This window comes from Pelmatolapia mariae, linkage group LG3_W, assembly GCF_036321145.2.
Source record: "Pelmatolapia mariae isolate MD_Pm_ZW linkage group LG3_W, Pm_UMD_F_2, whole genome shotgun sequence".
Taxonomy (NCBI): domain Eukaryota; kingdom Metazoa; phylum Chordata; class Actinopteri; order Cichliformes; family Cichlidae; genus Pelmatolapia; species Pelmatolapia mariae.
Window position 1 is genome coordinate 52,869,381 of NC_086229.1, and position 13,662 is coordinate 52,883,042.

The following is a 13,662-nucleotide window of genomic DNA, read 5'->3' on the forward strand; positions in this document are numbered from 1 at the left end:
TTGTCACATGATTCAGAAGGCATTGTGGGCATTCTGGGCTCGGCCAATCAGAGCCAGCGGATTTCGTAACACGGGCATTTTGCCGTAACACGGGCAGAAATATTGCCGTTCAGTGCCTTCGTAACTTGAATTTTTCGTTTAACGGGGTATTCGTAAGTCGGGGTTCCACTGTACTACAAAATAAAAGTCATATTTGTTCCGAATTTGACTCGCAAAAATAAAAGCCTCACTTTTTTTAGCGAAACAGCTCCTGCAGCCCCGCAGAGTAAAAGAAGCTGCAGAAATATTCACACTGTATGTACTTTAATATGTGAATTTCATAATAAAAGCACCGCTTCTAGAAATTTCACAATGTTCCAAAATAAAAGCGCACACCTTACTTGCTAGGCGACACAAAAAAATCACACGCATGCAACGCACACGCATGTGATCGTGTGGTCGAAGCAAAAGAAAACAATTCCATAATTGATCAACCGTCTCTGCTGCTGCGTCCTACCTTGCCGGTGATGGCGGACCACACTTTTAGCGTGTTGTCGTCTGAGCCGCTGACAATCAGGTCGCCGCTGAACTGCAGGCACGTGATCACATGATCATCGTGGCCTTTTAACACCTGCAAAGACAATCAGTTCACATTTACATCTCAGACCGATGCTGTTGAACCGAGGCGGTGTGTGCGTGTGCGTTACCATGGGTTCCCGTGTGTCCCCCTTCCTCCAGTTGGTCTCTATGCGATGTTGTCTAATGTAGGTCGATTTCCACTCGCTGACTGCAGCACTTGATCGCCTGCGACGAGACGACGCGCACTCTGATATACCTGTAGAAGGGAGGGGGTAAAAGAAGAGGATACATTTCAAAAATGGGGCGCTACCCCTCAGTCTCCTCGCAGACGCACATATTAATTTAAAAATCCTACGTCGCCTCTTTTTCAAGTTATCACATTCACTAACTCAGGTGTCCATGTCGCCCACCTGCATGGCGCAGTGATTTTTTTTTGTTGTTGTTGTTGTTTTTTAAAACAGTTGAAAGCTAAAAACAAATCAAGTATCTGACATAGTGCCACACCTTTTTGGGAGGAAAATAGGAAATCTGATGAGCAGATTTAAATAAAGATTATAAGACAAAAACAGATTTCTAATGAACTTCAGAGTGAATATTTGGGGAGGCCAGTCCATGACCGATCATGCTTCATTGTGTTTTTTTTCTATCCAGGAATGTTTTTACTGCAAGATGACGTTTCATCACCATACCTGAAGTTCACCGTAGTGTAGCCGAATAGCATCTACTGTGACTTTACTAAAGTAGACCTACTTTAAGCCAACATTCATTAGTATGTAAGATGAGTGTGGTTAATGAAGGTTAGCCGCATTTATATTCTTGCTGAGTTCTTACTAACGTCGACACCGATCCCGGCAGTATGGCAGGGGAGTTGATAATTAGCCTTATTTGTGAAGCTGGTGAGCTGCAGTCAGCATCGGCTTCATTAGTATGGCTGTGGTGTGGCGCTAACGTTAGGTAGCCTCATTGGTATGGCTGCTGAGCGCTGGCAGTGAATCTCGGCTGACTGGCAGAATTCCCAGAGACACACACACACACACACACACACACACACACACACACACACACACACACAGTCACTGCATTGCGCTGAATGAAGGTGCAGTGACGGACTGTGTGTGGCTGTATTTGCATGTTTCACTCAGGTTAGAAAGCACCATACATCCAGCAAGTTCCCGTCTCTCTATTTGTATTCTGGTTTCCATATTCCCCTGTGAAAACAGTGGAAAAACACCTGCAGCCTTCAGGTGCTACCTGATAAAACTCACACTCGCAACAGAAAACAGAAGGAAATTAATATAACAATGTGCTGCTGTCCTGGGCTTTTAAATGTAATTACCACCCTCAACCTCAAAATAAACTGCAATCTACTTCATTTTGCCTTTGATTGAATCTTTTAAATATTCAGGTGCCTTTTCTGCATTTTTTAAAATTTGATTTGCTAAAGCTGCTGAGGTCCTCTCATGCTCAAACTTCCAGTCATTTTTTTATGATTTAATTATAGCTGAGATGATTATCACTCCAAGGAACATTAACTGCTTTGTTAACCAAGCAGACAATACAAGTTTATCTAATGCAAGGCTCTTAATTTGGAGTTCATTTTTTAAATAAACCACAGTAAAGTGAATATCTCTGGATCACAGACCACACAGAGTAACACATAAATCACTAAACTGTAAAAGTTTTTTTTAAGATCAAAAAAGTGAAAAATATTAGTAGTTAATGTATACAGTTTGTATTATTATTGTAGGCTCCACCTTACAATATAAAGTGCCTTAAGGTGACTGTTGTTGTGATTTGGTGCTGTATAAATAAAACTGAAATGAAAAGAATGAAAATAATTCTTCATTACATAATTTATCATATTGTTTCAACCCTAAAAAGGAAAACTTACTTCCACAGCCTTAAACAAACACTGAGTGCAATTTATTATAAATCTGCTGAATATAAACTAATCTACAAATCTTAACGTTTCAAAATTTCACACTGATGATATTTCAACATTCATAATCTTCAGTATTTTCATTTTATGTTAAGTTTTCTATGAAGAATGTTGCATTATGCATTACATTGTAACAAGCAATGTTACAACATAGCATAATGGCTACATTTAACATAAACGTCTTACATGTAAGACGTTTATGTTTATGTTACATGTAAGACGTTTATGTTAAATGTAGCCAAATATCATTCCTGTAAGCTCAGGTTTCAGACTTGTCTGGACACTAAAGAGTTAAAACAGCTGGTTTCATCCTAAATAAAACGATGACTTGTGAAGTGAATACAGAGGTGTTTCAATTCTTTTGTTTTTCCCTCAAAATGACCTTTGGTTGGAGAAAGACTTCAGATTATAAAAGTGTATTTAAAAAAGGTTTCTCTTAGTCCCTTAAGGTCTCAATCGTAAGTTTTAAGTCTTACTGAATAAAACGTGACGATCGTCATTACCTTCCTCGCGGCATTTCTCTCTCCACAGCAGGTTGTCTTCAGCCAGGATCCTCCAGTACCTGCAGGTCTGAGCGGCCTGCAGCAGGTCTCTGGGAGCCAGGAAGGTGAGCACGTACAGGGCTAGCTGCAAACACGGTGATAAAACACAACATTTGAAGCGCGCTGCTCATCAACAGGGCCACATTTCTCAGACAGCAGAGCGGACTGCTTTTGTGCTGTACCTCTTTGGGCAGAAGTGATATAAAGTCTCTCTGGAACTGAGGCTCAATGACCTGCATCATGTGCTTCACCTGGCTGGTCTCACACCTGTCGATCAGCTCGTCCAGAGCCAGCAGCCTCTCAGGGCCGCTCCACATCTGTGGGAAAACGCAGCGAGGGGAACATTAGCACAGGATGAAGTGACAAAGATTTACATTTACTGTTGGCACTAAAGTGCCGCCGTATAAAGTGTTAACATTTTTGTTTACCACCTGTGTAATTTACTTTATACGTTTGTGTGCGTTTCAGGGTGTGTCATCTTTTACTTTTTGTTTTTATTCCCTTATCTCTAAACTGGTTTGAACTGTCTCTCCAAGCTACCAAAGAGATCATGTTTTTTTCTCCATTTAAATGTCTGCCATCTCTTTGTGTGTTTGTACTTGTATGTTTTTTTAGTTACATAAGAACAGCTTGTGGCAGCACCACTCTGCCACTGTGTTTGTGCAGCGAGCGGAAGATACACCACACTTTACCAAAAATCAAGAAAAGCTGCAGTTTAGCTGCTGTCCTTGAAAAACCAGGACCAGTGTCTCTCTGCTCAGATGTGCATATAAACTGTGCACTGAAATTTTGCTAATTAAAAGTTCTTTGTTGGATTTTGTGTAAATATAACCTCTGGATTATTTTAGAGAACGTGATTGTACGTGTGCTGACCTGGAAGGTGTGGAGCCACTCCTGCAGGCCGGAGGGTGGCGGACCAGAGGTGACGCGTCGTCGCTGAGCTGAATGTCCGTTAGCCAGTCGTAAGTCACCAAATGTGGTGGGCGTGGCCTGAACCAGACTAGATGGACTGCAGAAAGATGCAGGACCAGTACAGCAGAAATGTGACTGTTTAGCATCGTAAACCCATAAAACATCCATCCATGCATGCATGCAGAAGTCTGTTACACCTTTCTTTTATTTATTTGATTTATGCTCTGAACTGGTAAAGCTGATCTAATTTAACCATTTAACATTCTAATTAAATCACTAATTCATTATTAAAATTCAATACAAATGATTCCTGGATCAAATCCACTGTGGCTGCTATATTCATAAATGTTAGGAGAGCGATGACTTTAACTTCTCTGAACACTGTGTCACAAAATCTGCATGGACAGAATAACCAATCAAAACCAACACAGGGAAGATAGACACCTGTCAGAGTGTCGGGTCTAGTCGACGGGGTGTTTCTGAATGTAAACCCTGTCTTGCTGGTCCGCCTCTGCTGCAGGATCTCTGCAGGTGCAGATGAGAGCAACTAGAAGCCCGGGGGGGGGCAATGGAGAACTGAGTTGGCAGCCAACTGTTGCACGCTGCCAAAAGTGGAATGGATAGGAGACGCCAAGCCATCAGTGTGATACAGGAAGCCCTAGGCAACCAATAATCATTCCCCAGGTTCACCTACACAAACCTTGTGAGTTTGGTTTGCTTCAGGTAGATTTTGTCTTTTAGTCATGTTTGCTAGAGCTGAGCTAAAAACCAAGTAGGTGTGGGCTTTTGGGAGGGAGCAAAAAATGCACAAAATCAGCTTTGTAGCAAAAATGAATGCAGAAAAAATAAATAAATATAAAGAAAAAAACTCTTTGAATTTTGTGTTGCTGTGGGGTGCTGTTTTAAGGGGCATCCACAAAATATCACACACCATCAGTGATTTGGCAACGAAAACAACTACATTCGGCAATGTGCAGCAGCAGGCAAATAATAATAGTAATAATGTAAGATGGGCGTGTTACGAGTCCAACTCATTAAAACCTTGAAGGACCAACTGAAGCGACGGGTCCTGGGTGTAAACCAGACGGATGATTAACATTTATGGAGGTTCAGTTACATCGACGACCAGTTTTAAACGTGGTGTTTGTTTGCATGTGAAACTAGCTCCAGCCTGGGTGCCATTTTGGTGCAAAGCAGGTAAATCAGTGACAGGATCTTTGTTTACTTCATGTTATTAGAGCACGTTAGCATGTTGTTCCAAGTATTCCTAGTTTAGTTCAACAGTTTTGTGAAAAGATTCGTGCTGATGTTAAGAAATCAAATGTGGTACCTGAGGTATCCGTTGCCTTTGCAGTGCTTCTTCCCTGAAGGGAACGGCCGGCCGTCTGGACCATGGTCCAACTTCCTCTTCATCTGATGAAAGATAAAAAGAGAAACCATTACAGACTGTAACCCTCTCGTTTTGGAACAACAACAGAGCCAAATGGAGCTTTGTAGGCCAAACTAATTGGATTTACCAACTGGACTCCCAAAGCCCCACTTTGCTGCATGCTGGTGATTTGATTATTTGCAAATACCATAAAATAAGTCTGTCAGATCATTACCTGATCCGTCTGATCAGGTAATGGTGGGGTTGCATCTCATGAAGAATAAAGACTCTCCATGTGAAAAACAATTTTAAAAAGCTTTAACTTCTCCACAAGCCACTTCAAACGCCACAGGAGCTCTGGCTGCAATAGCATTTTTACCCAAGGGCCACAAAACTGGTTAATCCGGCCGTATCCTTCCTCAATGGAAATCAGCTAAAATAAACACACGCAGCTAGAAGTTTAGCATCAGCACAGAAAAACAAAAGCAGAAGACATTTATATTGTATATGTGCCTAAATCATGGGACGAGGATGAGAACAAAGCTAATGACTTCAAATCTGCACAGACAAAACAAACCACACAAAGACCATTTCCAACAACCAAGATCAGGACACACTGAGGACTACTGCGGTCGGCTATGGATTTTATTTCCACTTGATTAAAGAGGCTGATGGATACGACTTCCATAGTAAAAAGAAAGACTCAGACTAAATAAGCCAGACAACAAACTGGAGCTCTAGAGATGGGTAAACCAGCAAATACCAAACTAGCAGCTGTTCTTGTACTAAAACAAACCTAGACAAGACATCCATCCATCCGCTTCCGCTTATCCTTTTCAGGGTCGCAGGGGGTGCTGGAGCCTATCCCAGCTGTCATAGGGCGAGAGGCAGGGTACACCCTGGACAGGTCACCAGTCTGTCGCAGGGCTAACACACAGAGACAGACACTTCGCACTCCCATTCACTCCCGCATTCACACCTATGAGCAATTTAGATTTTTCAATTAACCTATCCCCACTAACTGCATGTCTTTGGACGGTGGGAGGAAGCCGGAGTACCCGGGGAGAACCCACACAAACATGGGGAGAACATGCAAACTCCACACAGAAAGACCCCGGCCTGATGGTGGAATTGAACTCAGAACCTTCTTGCTGTGAGGCAACAGTGCTAAACACCGTGCCACCGTGCCACCCACCTAGACAAGACATATTTTATATAATTCTATATATGACGTAAAGCCCATTATTTACTGTCTATCACAAAGCTAACACAGGGACAGACAACCATGCACACTCACATCTACAGTCACTTGCTCACGACCTTACTGCTGTGAGGTTCCAGTGTTAACCACTGCAACACTAAAATATAAACAGGATTATATTAATAAAAAATAAAAGCCGACTGTACACCAGATTGGTATAGAAACAAAGTCCTAAATTATTTAAACCAGGCTTTCATGACTACCAATAATTTACAGATTTTATCATATTTCAGCAAACGTGTCACGTTTTATTTGTTTGTCTTTTAATTTAGCTCTTCAGTGTGTGACCGTTCACTTACTGTATCTAACTTAGTTTGGCATTTGGGGAAAAACGTTGCCCTTCCTCGGTCTACATGGTCTAATCATTCGCCATGCCCCAATTATCTTCACAATCATCTCCACAGTATTAATGTGAGCCAGCCTAATTCATATTAGCCTGCAACCAGTGTCTGCACTCATGATGCCAGCGCAGTGAGAGCTAGAGGAGTTCCCACGAATGTTTGTGGGTTTCTGGGTCGACCCTGCGGTCAGAAAGACGACCAAACAGTTGGAGCCGAGTCCACATCATCAAAGAGCTGCAGATAAACCCGAGGCCATCTTCTGAACCACAGAGATGCTGGAAACACCTACGCCGCCAACTTAGACAAAGCGAGGTCTGAATCAGCCCTCTCTATCTCTCGCTCGCTCTTCTCTGAGCGTCTCTCGCTGTGAATGAATGCAGGAATGCAGAAAATCAGAGGAATGTCGCCGGTGCAGCGCCGCTCTAAAATAGCCTCCAACACACACACACGCAGAGGATAGCATCTGTGTGTGTTCAAAATTAAACATGAGCAAGAAGCACCTGTAAATATTTCAGATTGTAGATTATCAGAGGGCGTTCTTCACTCACTAACATAAACTCATAATCTGCTTTCCATTTTCAGACTCCGTGTCTGGATTTTAATAACAGATGTCGCGTCTGTGTGGATTTGATTAAGCCGGAAAAAATAAATAAATAAATTAAAAAGGAAAAAACTTGACCTGGGGGGGCTGGAAAACTGAAGAATGTGTTTACTGTTAAAACCAGAAGACTTTGGCTTTTGGGTGGGTGGCAAAGAGGAGGGACACATCTGTGCTTTAGCAGCAAAAATGTCCCAATCAAGCTAAACTGCATACTTACTACTGGGACTTTCTGGAGGGCTAGTATCTCTGCAGCTTCACCTTAAATCAAGTTTACAATAATGAGAAGAGGATACGGCGTGGCCTTACATCGACCTAGGTGCAATTTTGCCGGGATCTAATGTGAAGTCCCTTCATAATCTGTGTTTTTACAACATAGTGAAGGAGCTAACGTCCATTTGAAGCTCCAAACGCAAACAAACACTAGTTATTAAAGTTTTATCTGACTTTAAGTAGATTTCTGCATCCAAAAATTGCAGTTTTACAGCAGCTGCTGTCTCTAAGGTGCATCTTTTATTCATATTTTCAAAGTGCAGCGAGGTGAAGGATTCAATTTAAATAGAGTTTAATTCGTTTGTATTAGATCTTCTGGGTTTCCTGCAGCTTTTTCTAGCTCAGTCCTGCTATTTATACAGCCGTGTTACAGATAAAACTGTCAATTTAAAAGACCATTGTATTTTAAAATAATTTTATTTTTAGATTTTCCTCTTTGAAACATCTTTTTAACTTAAAAAAAATCTCATGGCCATTAAGAAGACAAAAAACAATTCTCTGCTTAATTGATCGTCATGGGTACTGATCTTTTAAACACCATGTTAAACGTGAACTGTGAAAAAATGGATTTCTAAGCTTTCAATCCTTCAGTCTGAAGCTGTGACGATAAATGAGCATTTGATGTAGAAGTCACGTATCCGTTTAATTAATTTCCTTTGTTTTGTTTTCCACACCTGGATGGAAGCAAATAGCAGTTTTTAACTTTGTGCTCCTGTGGTTTGAAGCCAACAAGACAAATTAGCATTAGAAATTAAAATCTTGTATCCTCTTAATTCACGTTAATAGATAATATCTGCTTCATAAAAAGCTTCATCGGTCTGGAACATAAAGTTTACATGTTAGTGTTGGGATCAAAAACAGTTTGTTTTGTGTGGTGTGAAGCATGAAAGTTGCTCAGGTTATGCAGCATGCCGGTGACTCTGTGCCGTCTCTCTTCTGAGGTGAAAACTTTCACCTTTTCAATATTTTGCTGTTGTAGTTTGAAGCTTTAATGATATTTAAGCATTCAGATGTTATTTGTGTCATTTCAGCTCTTTGATTCCCGTTTTTGACACTTAATTTGACTCAAAATGTAATTTAAGTTGTGTTGAGGTAAAATATAAACACTTTCTAACTGTTGCTGTTTGCAGATTAAAGGATAAACAGGTAAATATTATAGATTAGTTTGAGTTGGGCAGCATTTTAGCTCATGTCTAATGTATTGTCAAAAACTTTCAAGGTTTTAATCTGTAGTCTTAACCAAGCACTTAACTACTAAGTACTAAAGTGAAGCTTGACTGAAATGAATTTTGACCTGTATTAAACCCCACATGTTGACCCGACCGCTCAGTAGAAAGCCTTCATTCATTTGTGTTTTCAGAGAAAAAGGAGGAACTAGTGTCAGTTTCTAAGGCTTCATTCCTGTGGTCTGTAACAGAAGATGTGACTGACCATTACACACTTAGCGTTAGCTTGATTTCAATGTGAATGCTGGTGTTTTATACAGACTGAACCGACTGTCTCACAGCAGCTGTGCTTTTCATTATCTGTCTTTTGAGGAGGTTTAATGATACAGTTTCCTTTATATGTTAATATTGACGTGATTTTATTGTCATTTTAAGCTCTTCAAATAATCAAGAATTGGATCCTCACCTTGATCCTGACTGGAGTTGATTTGATGTATTTTTCTCACGTATCTGACCACAGATATGGCAGAATACTGACACTGACATGCCTGTGCAGTGAAAGGCTCCACCTTTGTTTGTTTTCACAGTGTCGGGAGAAAGAAAAGTTACTGTCAAGGTTTCATTCCTGTGGTTCGCGGCACCAACGAAGAGTAGAGACTTTTTTTTTCCTCGTTTAACCAGCGTATATGAGGCAAACAAAGCAGAGTGTGACGGTATTTGAAGGTTCGTGGAAGAAAGAAAGAGCCAATTTTGAGAAATTTAAGCCAAACAAAGCAAATTATATCAGCTACTGTCAGCCTTCCTCATCTTCAAGGGAAAAAAAAGTTTGCAAGGTGTCATTCTATGAAGTTCTCTCTGCAATCTTATGTTTTCACCTGTAAGAAATCACATTTGACCCATAAAATTGCAATTTTACCACGTGCAGAGTAAAGTGCCCTGAATTTAATTGTGCTTTCAGAGTACAGGGAGGAAGAAATGTCACTTTTCAGGGCTTACCCAGCATTTATGAGCCAAATAGCACAGCTGCTAGAGATTATCACAGCTGTACTGTAAAATATCCCAGATTTACAAAGGGCGGGGGGTGTCAGGTTTTTAAGTTTTCATCTTGCAGTTTGAGGTTAATTTGATTTAAAGTACTTTTTCAACCTTTATTAAACCCTACTGGCCCAAAATGGTGGCGTTTGCATGGCTGCACACTGGACTAAACCACCTTTTGTCTGCATTTTCACAGTGCAGGGAGGAAAAATGTCACCTTCATAAGGTTTTGTACCTGAAAGAGGAATAAACATTAGATATTGACGTTAGGGCCGACTAAAAAAAACGTAACTCAAGTCTCACCTGCCAAAAAGAGTCTATTTACATGACAGCACAGTGAAATACACTCCTGTATTTATGTTAAATATGAACAATATGACTTTTGTGGGTTTAGGCAGAAAGATGTGAGCCAAACAACACAGATCACAGCAGCTGTACTGCAAAGCAAACACTCATTTCAAGGAGCACAAGTCACTTTGTGAAGGTTTAAATGTAACCTGCTGTAATAAACCATATGGGACCAACACTGAGGAGTTTACTGTGGAGCGCACCTCCTCCACCTGCGTTTTCACAGGGCAGGGAGGGAAAAATTGAATTATTATTGAGGTTTGTAGCTATAAATACTGAAATAAATATTAGACACTGAAGTTTAGAATCTAAAGAATTTAAATAAGATTTTATGTCACCGTTTACAGGTTATAACCGCGGCTGAGCAGTAAAATCTATCACCAATAATCAATCACAGAGAGGGTGACACGGGAAGGAGAGGGAGGACACAGATGAGGTGCCCCCCCTCTCTGGTTCCGCAGTGGTCCACGCTCGCACGCGCACACGCACGCGCCGCCGAAGCATTTCGCTGTCAGGGAGAGAAACGCCTTGTCATGCCGGCGCACGAGCCTGACAACCTTCAACATCTGCACCACAACCGCCCGTATCGATCCGCTGCTCGTCTCTGATCGATACTCACTTTGTAGAAGATGAGCTTCAAGGTGCCGTAGAAACCCATGGCTGCCCCCTCCGGTAGGTACGAGCCTCCCGGAGCCCCGAGGGGGTGGAAAAAATATATATTACAAAGTTCAAATTAATGAATCCGGAAATAAAATGTGGGAAATTAAAAATAAAGAGGGATATCCGAGAATGGGCGTGACGTCACAGATCCATGGGGCGCTAATCGATGAGTTTGAGAGGAGCCGCCGAGCTGCTGCTTCAGGATCCACTCACTGACTGACTCCCTCTCTGCGCTCCGGCTCTATGCGGCTCGACCTCCACGGGAACACGCAGGGACATGCCTCTCCGTGCCTCGTGAGAGGGAGGGTGGAGCCTCTGTTCGTGTCCGTGTGTGTGAGAGTGTGTGCGTGTCCAAAGCACGGTAATTATCGTCGTGGTAGCCTAATTACCACGAAAACACTCGAGTTTGAGTCCAAAGCGTTTAGAGGAAAACAAGCAGCTGTTTTTAATGACCGCAGACACACATCAAAGGTTCCGACCAGGAGGAGGAAAGACAGAATTAAATGATTAAAAATATCTCACCGGCCACTTCATTAGGTACACACTGCAACAGTTGCACCCCATTAATATCACATCCTCTGCAGAGACACCTCAGTGTCAAACACACACATGTAATTTAGTGTAATATACTGGGATATTTATAATTCGAGCTATGTTGTGAATTTGATTTATATTATTATAGCATTTAATTTAGTTACTGCTCTTACTGTCTTGGAGCAACTGTGACCACATCATTTCCTCTGGGATTAATAAACTAGTTTGACTGTCATACACCTGTTCACCTGCTCGTTAATGCACATATCTAACCTGCCAATCACATAGCAGCACTCAGTGCATTGAGGCATGCGGTTGAGATGACCTGCCGATGTTCAAACTAAGGATCAGACTGAGCAAGACGGGTGTATTTCAGAAGCTGCTGATCTGCTGGGATTTTCCCGCACGACCATCTCTACGGTTTCAATGATGTCAGAGGTCAGAGGGGAATGGCCAGAGTGCTTCACGCTGGCAGGAAGGCAGCAGTAACTCAAATAACCGCTCACCACCAAGGTATGCAGAAAAGCATCTCTGAATGCACAACACAATAGGCCTTAAAGCAGCAGAAGAGTACAACACGCACCACTCCTGTCACCTAAGGACACAAAGCCAAGGCTACAATTCACAAAGGATCACCACAATGAAAAATAAAAAGAATGAAGGAAAAAATGTTGCCTGGCCTGTTTGCTGCTGTGACAGGCTACGTCCACACAGACACAGCTATTTTGGTAAATGTAACTTTTTCTATGAGTTTTGGCCTTTTGTCCACACATAAACAGCACTGTGCACCATGGAAAACACAGCGTTGGAAAAACTCCTTTTGAAAACACAGTTTCCATTTCTATATTTCGAAAAGAAGGACATGGTGATTTTGTCTCACAGCGTCAAATATGTCAACCTTTATCGCCTTCTTCAACAGTGCACCGTGTTTGTGGGCTGTTGATTGGCCATTTCCTCAGTGGTTAAGGCTACATGACTTTTTTTTTTGGGGGGGGGGGGGTAATATCATGTAGACTGAGTTTTTTTCCAAAACAAACAAATAAAATCCAGGAATGCTATACTAGCAACGTGTACCTAATGAAGTGGCATGAGCATACTAGCAAATTAGATGTTTAATAGGTCAGGCCAGTAAAATTACTGGCTCATTTAAAATAACACTTCAAATTGTTTCCCTTTCGTCAAGTGTCAAAAAAAGTATCTTGTTTAACTGTTTTTTTGAGCCGTCCGTTCATAAAACTGACATCTCGACAAAACCACGAATCGGTTTGTTTCCACATCACAAAGCGAAGCTGCTGAAATAAACCAGTCTAAAAATATATATATCTACACGCTTACAGGAAGTAACACTAAAAAAATAAATACCCAGACTTTTTCCTCACAATTGAAAAAGTTTTTCATTACTTCACAGAACACTTTCAAGCTTCAGTGTTGGTGTTTTTGGCTGCTGCCATTTTGACTTTTTTTGACCAACTAGCTGTTCGTGGTAAACAGAGGGTTTAAACAGTAGGTGGGTGGGGCTTCTGAGACGCCCATATTAGGGACATCCCCTCTCTGCTGCCATGTCCCAATCACCTCATGAAATGTTAAACTACTGTCGCTGTCTTTGCGAGTTGGAAATCCAACTTGAGATGGGGTTCCAGACTCAAATTCTGACTGGGAACTTTGAAATTCTGGCTACAACTTATTCGGGAACGTGTCATATGACATCATACAGATCCAAAGTGTGAAGCGTGAGCTTTCAGCTCACACGGATCCCTGTCACCCATCACTGTAACAGCAAAGCACAAAAGAGAACTGTGTCTGAACCAAAGCTGAAAGCCGACCGCTGTAAACATTGTGACGTTACTCTGAAAGAACGGCCACACAGGCAACAGGAATAAATGTGACGTGCTCTCACATAAACAAACACACACACCCACATACGGGCAGCAGGGGGTTGTTGGAGGTTGCAGCTTTCTCACAGCTGATTGACCTAAAGGTCGAGTGACACTCCCACAGGCGCGCACACACACGCAACCGCACACAAACACACATTAGGCAGCTCTGGGAGCTGGTGGAGGTTAATTTGGGAGGTCAAGCCTTTCACTCACTGCCTGCAGAGACAAAACATCCAACACCTTCCTCCT

General features: G+C 41.8%; 1 protein-coding gene across 2 annotated transcripts in view; it reads right to left on the bottom strand.

Moving 5' to 3' along the window:
• The window catches only part of LOC134624639 (F-box/WD repeat-containing protein 7-like), a 51,605-nt gene that overhangs the window by 10,247 nt on the left and 27,696 nt on the right, over nt 1-13,662 (bottom strand). Inside the window, exons 1-7 of one of the 2 annotated variants that reach the window (XM_063469656.1) lie at nt 10,962-11,227; nt 5,282-5,364; nt 3,913-4,048; nt 3,222-3,356; nt 3,001-3,124; nt 687-814; nt 497-610 (exon numbers count right to left, since the gene is read on the bottom strand). In XM_063469656.1, the coding sequence (XP_063325726.1) occupies nt 497-610; nt 687-814; nt 3,001-3,124; nt 3,222-3,356; nt 3,913-4,048; nt 5,282-5,364; nt 10,962-11,000 (759 nt within the window). In that variant the 5' untranslated portion in view covers nt 11,001-11,227. Of the gene's footprint in view, nt 1-496; nt 611-686; nt 815-3,000; nt 3,125-3,221; nt 3,357-3,912; nt 4,049-5,281; nt 5,365-10,961; nt 11,228-13,662 lie in introns of those variants that run through there. The other variant, XM_063469655.1, reaches the window with a different exon arrangement.